This window comes from Battus philenor, unplaced genomic scaffold (assembly GCF_028537555.1).
Source record: "Battus philenor isolate CCGP_79_NKW_IND1 unplaced genomic scaffold, ilBatPhil1.0.hap1 SCAF_2, whole genome shotgun sequence".
NCBI lineage: Eukaryota > Metazoa > Arthropoda > Insecta > Lepidoptera > Papilionidae > Battus > Battus philenor.
In genome coordinates, this window is record NW_027181682.1 from 2,076,026 (window position 1) to 2,085,191 (window position 9,166).

At 33.3% G+C, this 9,166-nt stretch overlaps 1 protein-coding gene across 1 annotated transcript in view; it reads right to left on the reverse strand.

Annotated features, from left to right (window-relative positions):
- Ge-1 (Enhancer of mRNA-decapping protein 4 homolog Ge-1) overlaps positions 1-8,886 on the reverse strand; it is a 28,200-nt gene extending 19,314 nt beyond the window's left edge. Inside the window, exons 1-7 of the mRNA XM_068764986.1 lie at positions 8,722-8,886; positions 6,362-6,567; positions 5,909-6,015; positions 5,268-5,377; positions 3,773-3,921; positions 2,051-2,244; positions 882-994 (exon numbers count right to left, since the gene is read on the reverse strand). Coding sequence (XP_068621087.1) covers positions 882-994; positions 2,051-2,244; positions 3,773-3,921; positions 5,268-5,377; positions 5,909-6,015; positions 6,362-6,567; positions 8,722-8,771 — 929 coding nt within the window. The 5' untranslated portion in view covers positions 8,772-8,886. The remainder of the gene's footprint in view (positions 1-881; positions 995-2,050; positions 2,245-3,772; positions 3,922-5,267; positions 5,378-5,908; positions 6,016-6,361; positions 6,568-8,721) is intronic.
- Between the last annotated feature and the right edge of the window lie 280 nt (positions 8,887-9,166).

Here is a 9,166-nt window from a genome sequence, read left to right on the forward strand (position 1 = left end):
ATTTGCGAACCCACTATACTGAAGTGAATCGTCATTTTAACCCATAAATGCCATATGATAGAGGGACATACCATAATTGCCGCACTTGGTAAAAGGTTGGCGATGGTTTTTTTGGTATTATGGTATGAAGGATGCTGCTGATCATCCTCTGGAATCTTGTTTGTGAATGTGGAAATTTTACATATAAGATTATATCTTGGGATTTGAACCTGCAACCTATATTCACAAGTCTCAGTCCTTTACAAAGCAAATGAATAACATAAATAAATTGCCCGATTTTATCTCATTCTATTTATTATATGCTATCTCTTTCCTTAGTCTTTAAAAAGCGGACTCAAGGGAAGATCTTAGAGGAACATAGTTGTAGTAATGATAAACACACCCAGAATCATTAAAAAATATTCTCTTTTTTCTCTATAAGTAGCTGTTATCTTCTAAACAAAGTCTCCGCTGTGGGTTGACTTGCATCTGGGTGAAGAACATCTCTGGGTGTCATCACCTATATATGTAAGAAAAGGACCAACAATCAGTGTAACATAACTCCTGAAGATGCCCCATGGAGGAGTTAAACACGTGTTGAGTAATTTGGCGGTGGCGATTGTGTGATTCGCATTGTTTGCCGCATGCGCATTTATCAGCGGGCTGGCGGGCGGTGCACTTTGTTGCACGACTACCACTGCATGTGCGGAAGTGGCTAAATATTGGTCCTTTTCTTACTTAGGATGGACTTCCGCAAGATAACGTCTGATTCCATTAAAAACCTATATATGTCTTGTAGGAAGATACAGCAGTGGCTCAATCAGTCATTCCATGGAAAAGTCTCGTATCAGCACCAGGAAAGTCATGTATTATGTGTGAAATTAAAATGGAGCTATACTTACTCTGTGTTATAATTCTTGTGGTTGTCGAGGAAAAAGAGGCAGCTGAGAGGCTTGCCACCATGCGGCTGCCATTTGTGAAGGCAGCGCGGGTTGCTGTCATTGTTCATGTACACCTGGAGTGGAGAATGCACTTTATTTACCGGACAGCCTGTATTTAACATAATACATTGTTATATTCACTATAAACTGCCATTTATGCTATCATCTCCATGCAAAACGTGTCTAGGAGATATCGCCTTGAATAAAGAAGTATATATGGGTGTACATATATACATTTGATGATAAGAAATAAAAACTTGTTAAAAATGTAGTCGAACAATTTTAACTTAAGAAAGCGACATTACTTTCCAGTCCCCCCTAATGTATATGTGTGGGTGTATATATACACACATTTAACATGGATATATACATGTATTAATATGTGCGTGTATGTGCGCGTGTGTGTATGTATGTGTATAGGTAGTATACAAATAACAGTCATATACCAGCTGTCTTCTAAGTCCGTCTGTCTCCCACATTCAAACATATAAAGCATGACATGACATTATAATAAAGCTTTATAAAGAATAATAAATCAAAACTGATATTATATCTTAACTTAATCCCACATACATGACATATATAAAATAAAAAAATGACTTTTTCTCTAACTTTTTATATGTATATATGTAAATAAATAATATTAAAACAAAGCGTAGAAGACAAAACGGAGAGCCAAGATTCTTTGGATTGATCATCATTCACTGAATGTCGCTGGCCTGGCTTCTGTTCCATAATTAGGGACGAGTAATGTTTAATTCCTCCTTTTCTTTGTAGTGGTCCCTATTTTCAAGGCCTTTTGTTTCCTGATTTGTGTGGGACATGAGTGTTACAGTTTCAAGTTAAAATATTTTTTTTATATTATCGTATATATTCCTTTTTATTAAAAAAAAATTATTACTCATTGGATTGCTTCTTTTTAATTGAGATTTAATTGTTTTGTTTCTCACTCCGTACTTCAGATAACCAAAGAGGCAAGCTTGCAAAACCTACCTTTTTATGATTAAATACTTTACATAATTTTATGATTTTCTTATAGATCTAACATTAACAAGGGCATGTACAGCCTCTAAATATATTTACTGCTAATAGCAGTAAAAAAAGACGCTTTGCTATGTTTTGCCTTTTACCTGAAAGAACATGACATATCCATCAGCTGCTGCAGTGGCGAGAGCGGTGCCATCTGGTGAGAACGCTGCAGCGAGGACCGGCGCGGAGTGCTCGCCGGCTGCGCGAGCGCCTCCTCCTGCGAGAGCAGCGCTGGCCAGGGCGCAGCCCCCGGCACCCGCGCCCGAAGACACCGCGCCAATGTTCCACATTCTCGCTGAAACAACACACAATATTATAAATTGACCATCACTGTTAGTTGTTGGCAACTGTGTACTATTTCACAGATATATAAAATCAAAGACAAACCCTCCATGTGTCTTTATGGAGATTTAACTTTAATATTTATAACTTAAGTGCTAGAGTTTCCCTGCGAGATCATTATAAAAAAATTAATATTGTAACAGTTGGTTTGCAATATATTTTTATAATATATTATTTAAAGACAAAATCGACAAAATGTGTCAAAAAAATTAAAATCAATTGAGAAGTAAAATAATCACTAACATAAAAAAATCTTATATAAATAAATTAATGGCTACTATTTACCATAATTATATATAAATATATACACAAATATCTACGCAGTTGATGGATAGGTAAAAATTGTCAAAGCAGTTCTTAATGTGAGTGAGATACCTGGTTGTTATATGTAGGAAAAGGACCAATATTTAGCCACTTCCGTACATGCAGTGGTAGTCGTGGAAATAAAAATTAGTGCCAAACACACCTCTGTGTTTAATGGGTGTAACATAACTGCTGAAGATGCCCCATGGAAAGGTAAAACAAGTGTTGAGTAATTTGACGGTAGCGGTTGTGTGATTCGCATTGTTTGCCGCATACGTATTTATCAGCGGGCTGGCGGGCGGTGCACTTTATTGTACGACTACCACTGCATGTGCGCAAGTGGCTAAATATTGGTCCTTTTCTTACTTAGAATGGACTTCCGCTAGGTAACGCCTGATTCCATTAAATGTTTGTTATATTGCTAAAGTTATGTTGTCGACACTCACTTAAATGTATACTTGTAGGTCTTCGATATACAGATGATAGTAACACTGAAGATTTTGGGTGATGTGGAGATATGCAGAGGAACCAAGGTAAGAAGATGTAGCTAGCAAAGAATTCCTCATCTGAAGTGGCAGTGGGCACATAGCTTACGCAACTTAACTAAAATAAACGCCTGCATCAGTGGCGTACCTAGAACTTTTGCCGCCCGGGGCGATCTCCAGTTTGCCGCCCTTTCTATTATATGTCAATAAAATAGTGGTTTTTGATTTAAAAATTATTGATATATCACTTCAAAGTAATCATATAAACTTTTCAAAGGAAATGACATTTATAAACTGACATCAAAAAATTTTAGTTAGGAAAAATTGCCGAACAAAGTCGTAAAGATCCTTTTACGAATTCAACGAATTTTAATCAATACAATAAAATAAAATTATTATCTTGTTTTTGAATTAGAATCCAAAATTTACACTAAAATTCATTTATATACACCGAGGAATAATATTAGAAATCATAAATATAATCATAATTTATATAAATCCAATATTAAACTTATAATAATCATTTATTATTCAAGAAAAAAAAATAAATTTGAAATGATAAAGTTGCTTTTTACAACTATAAGTAAATATAAAAAATGCCGCCCCAAGGGAAGTGCCGCCCGGTGCGGACCGCACCCACCGCCCCCCCCTAGGTACGCCACTGGCCTGCATAAATTATAACTTTCCACTTACCAACATTGCCATGGGTTGTGAGCAGAAGCCGGGCCACGTCGTCATCGGGTGTATCATCCTCGTCATCAGGGATGTAGGGGCACCACACGACGCGGTGGGTGGAGCCGCCGATTCCCGTGTCCTCGCGAACCTCCACCACCAGACTGAATCTACAACACCATATATTGTTTTTATAATCTGATAACATAGGATGTGACTGGTCATTTTGGTGATCATTGTGCCTTGTAGTGTGGGTGTATCGACCCCACATTGTAATAATGAATTATACTAAGTTAGCATTTGCATTAATCTAATATATAAAATTCTCGTGTCACGGTGTTCAAACTTGAACTCCTCTGAAACGGCTTGACCGATTATTACCAAATTTTATATGCGTATTCAGTAGGTCTGAGAATCGGCTACTATCTATTTTCCATACCCCTAAGCGATAAGGGTCCCTAAATTTTTATTTTTTTTGACAAATTTTTGGTTTTTATTTTATTATGATACAGCATACAAAAATACATACAACCCTAAATTTTCACCCCTCTACGATCAACCCTTATTTTTTATTTGTTAATTAATTTTTTTTTTACAAAACAACGTTTGCGGGATCAGCTAGTAGTATATAAATATAAAAATACGTTTATTCAACATTGGAACTTCTGATTCCATTCATCTTCAACTTTTTTTTATCTATTTCATTTTTGACTACTCTGTGTAAAAAGTTTTAGTTATGGAAAAGAAGCATGAAAAAACTTCACAACGATCGTCTTCTCAATTGCCTTATCATTTCTGAAAGAACAGCCTCACTGCAATGACAATGTGGTATTTAATTCCAGTCACTTCTGAATGTTATGTTCTTCTTGACAAGCTGCTTCCATACTATCTCCCATTCCATGTATCTCTATTGTTACTTGATCAGACTGATAGGTAAGTGATTACCCATGTGGTCTTTAACCGTCTACTTTTAGTAGTTTGTCAAAATTATCTGATTGTATAGTTGATTTGGATAAGACCTCTCGGTAACATATTCAAGCAAAGTCTAGTTCTGATTTTCGGTTAGTCTTAAATACCCCATTTCAAAAGCTTCACTAAGATTTATTGATTTTCAAAATTGGGTTCCGTATTACAGTAATCGGCGATAAATATTGCACAGCGACCTATGGAAAGAGACAATAGGCTAATTTCGGCTTTGTAGATCATTATCTGTGCCCACCTAATAGATACCGGACTGTTTGTATTTCGTGCAACAGTGTGTAAGCCTAAATTAGATGGTTGTCTCTTTTCAAAGGTCAATGTATGGTCAATGTATTTATCGCATGTATTAAGAGTGCCCCAAAAATCAATGTTAAACGAAAATTAATAAAACCCTCTATATACAAAATAACATTGACCACCACACATGTCATACACCAAAGACTCATTGGACCTTCTTTTAGAACAGTCTACACAATTTCCATCCTTTTCATTGTATTAATTCAAATTAAGAATACTAAAGTGAAAACAAACTCGCCTAAGACTATTTTCAGTTAATTCCACTTCGTGAACGTAAAAGTTGCCCAGCTCGTCAATACAGGCCAGCACCACCTGACTCTGGATATGTGCGAATGCCAAGTCTTGTACCTAAAAAAAAAAAAAAATTCTTTAACACATTTGCTGTCACAGCATGATACCCATTATCCAAATATCAATGATTTCATAAATAATAAACAATGTAATGATAATATAGTAAAAAAGCATTTTTATAATTCTGTTTACAGTACCCGGCGATAAATATTGCACATCGAGTTTTAGAAAGAGACAATCGGCTAATTTCGGCTTCTTAGAGCGTTATCTCCATCGCAGGACTGACAAAACGTCAGATAAGTAGTGTAGGACAGAGATAAAGCTTTACGAATCCGAAATTAGCCGATTGCTGATGTGCAATATTTATCGCCAGGTATTGTACATCTATTCCTTATTCACCGCATAAAAAAAACATATACAGGAGTAAATAAGTAAATTTAAGCACATTTATTTTTTCAAACTTAGTGTTTGTTGTGGTTTCCTATCATTCAAATTGCAATTTGTCCAGTATTTATTTTTTACTACTTTGTATATAAATTTCTTTGACAATGCTCAACAAATATAATACAAAATGTATATATTATTTACCTCTCCCTTCATGCCCTTGATGAGGGTACGCCGGTCCGTGCTGGGTTCGGGACTGTACACCACTCTCACCATACCGTTCCAAGTGCCAGGATTAGCTGGATTGGGTGCTGCAACACAATTTTTTGGTTACTCTTTAAATATAATTAATAGAACACACAAACTTTTCTTTTACATAAGTATTGGAAAAGCAAATTTTGATATTTGTTATTTTACATTTTAAATGAAAACAATGCTATAAATATTTATTGTCCAGTGTAGAGTAATTGGCATCCAAGTATATGACACTACTTTATAATCAACTATAAGCTCTCATTGAATCACCCCTAAATTAGTACATGGGAATCGCCTTGTCAAGAAACTATTGATGGTATATGGTATAAAACACAAAGCATTGTCGAAACCAGTACAACTATCAGTACTCAACTTGTACGAATATAGCAGAAAAAAACTTACCTTTAATAGAGTAAGCCAAATATTTCCCGCTGATATGCACAGCCAGGAGTTGTCCAGGATAGAACTTTGGCTCCCAATTATAGTCGACCAAGTTTTTGAGTTTAACCTTAGAGCTGCCATGGTTGTGGCTGCCTGCGTTTGTGGTGACAACCACATTCGAGGCATACACCTCGGCACTGCTAACTCCATCACCCTCCGAAAAGGATCTGTAAACATAAATTATGTGTACACTTTATGTAAAACTCATAGTCCTTCAACAAATATTATGTGCGGAAAACATGAAAACCATTTATGGACATTCATCGTTATTGGTTATACTTGTACAAGCATTAAAGGGAATAAAGGTGTCGCTCATTTGCCAGCAAAGATTTTAAGATTTTTAACACCAATCCAATCACCCTATATAATGTATATCTTATTTATTGTAATGTGACAGACAAATTATTTTTATCAGTATGGTCTGCAAAAACAAACAGTAAACTATAATTAGTTTTAATATGTAGTATTAGGAGGTCTGGAAAGTAATGTCATATCTATTGACATATTTTACAGAAAAACCGATTGATTTTTACCATACCGGCCTTGAAAATGTATTATTGTATGATACTGTATTGTATAGTAGATGACAAAAGGTTGTTAATAATGAAAGTGAATATATTGTTGATCAGAAATAAAAACTTTGTTAAAAATGTAGTCATGTGAATTTAACTTAAGAAAACGACATTACTTTCCGGTCCCTCTAATAATACAATTTTAGAAACACTTTTATTACTATATTACCATTACAAAATTAATTATTTGTAAAACTATTGATTATTGGATAAATTGTAAATTTATCCTTATGACCAATCACCCTGTTTATCTTTCATATTTCAACACCTCCAATGAATATCATAGTTCCAAAATCAGAGAATAACAGGAGGAGCTATTGAAATTAAAATATTGATAACTAGCATATACAACAAATATTACCATATGTTAAATATAAAAAATCAATTTAAACCTTCAAGTTTCATCGCAATTTTCTTATTCCTTTCAAAACAGTTAAAAAAGATATTGATATTTTAGAACCACTTTTGATCAATAGTAAAAAGAATGTAAGGTATACATGAGGCCTCAGCCCCATGGGCTGGTCTGAACGGGAGGAAACTACACCTGATACAACACTAGTCAAATAGACATTGCTGAAGACTAGCAGATAGTGTAGCATAATGCAAAACTTTCTAAAGATACTCATGATGCTTAGTGGTGAGAGTATGAATCAAGAATGCATTTAAAAATAGATTACCTGGATTAAATTTTATTTTTAACTAGCCTTTCCCAGCAAACTTCTTCCTTCTCCTTTAATATTTTATGAAAGAGTAGCTATTGATTTTTTAAATTTACACAAAAATTTTTAGTTATTTTTTTTTCATTGCGAATGTTTTTTTAAATTATTGAATATGATATTTTAACATTTATTATCCTATTTCAGAAGAAGACAAATATTGAAACAAAATAATAAATGTAAGTCAACCCATTCTTTGGTTATATAGGGTGTAACTAACAGGATTGTTGTATACATACAGATTTATCTATTAACCTACTGAGGACATGAAAGATGTATATTACCACCAAAGCATGTTATTTCAATCAAATTTAAGGATAACAAATTTGATGTTACCCACATTTTACTAATAATCAGGTTAGTGTTCCCTGATATTAGCTAGCAGGTAATATAGTAGTATAATATGAAAGTGTGTGTTTGGTTAAAATTAGTATCCAGTTGAAGAGTTCTGCACCAAATACATACATATGCACCACATACATACATATAAATTGTATAAGTTTTATCGGTATTGTCTTTCTAAAATCATGGACACATATATTTAATCATATTTAAGAAACTTCAATGCATAAAAATGTCTAACATGATATATTAACTTCAATAAAACATATTTTAAAACAATATTTATTTAGTAGACAAAAAATGTATTATCTTAAAAAGCTTGTTCATATCTACTGCTGTGCACCCATCAAAATGTATTAATGTTAAATGCAATGTTACATTATGATCTTACTAAAACTTAGATAAGCAGTTAACAGTGTAAAATAAAAAATTTATTTTATATAAATTAAAGTTTTACAAACTGTAAGTACTTTTTATTTACTAATAGTTGATTAGGAATTTATTATTGTATCAGCATGTTTCAAAACCTAATTCTAACAAAATGTACAATGAAACAAATGTGCATATTGTTGCAATTAATGATACATTATAACCTTTACATCGTAACATTACATCATGGGTCTTATAAAACTTATAATCTTTAGGAAACCTGGAAAAGTATCAGACAAAAACCATGTTTTACACCACTTACATAGTTTGCGTGGAGTCAGTTAACTTTGGAAGCATTGTCGTCGGTTGCATATCCAGTGGTACTAAACTATGCACATGTAGACTTTAATTTGCAATTAATTTTACTGAAAGTTAGTAATTGTTTCTAAAATTTAAGAAAAATTGGTAACGCAAGGATGACTGAAGCCGACCGACATTAATGGTGCGTTAAATTCTTGTAAAAAATGTGTAAATATAAATAATAAAAATTATATTAATATTAGTACTTTTTCAAATTAATGACGAACAAATAAATTATTTTTATTAACACTATTAAATAACCATTAAAAATTATTGAAAAAATAAGACGTATTACTAAAATGTTATTAGGAACTAAAGACCAAAATCAAAACGTTTCATGAATAGTTATTTTTGTATTTTATTTTTATTAATTCAATTTTGTACACTCCATAATTTATTATGTAAGA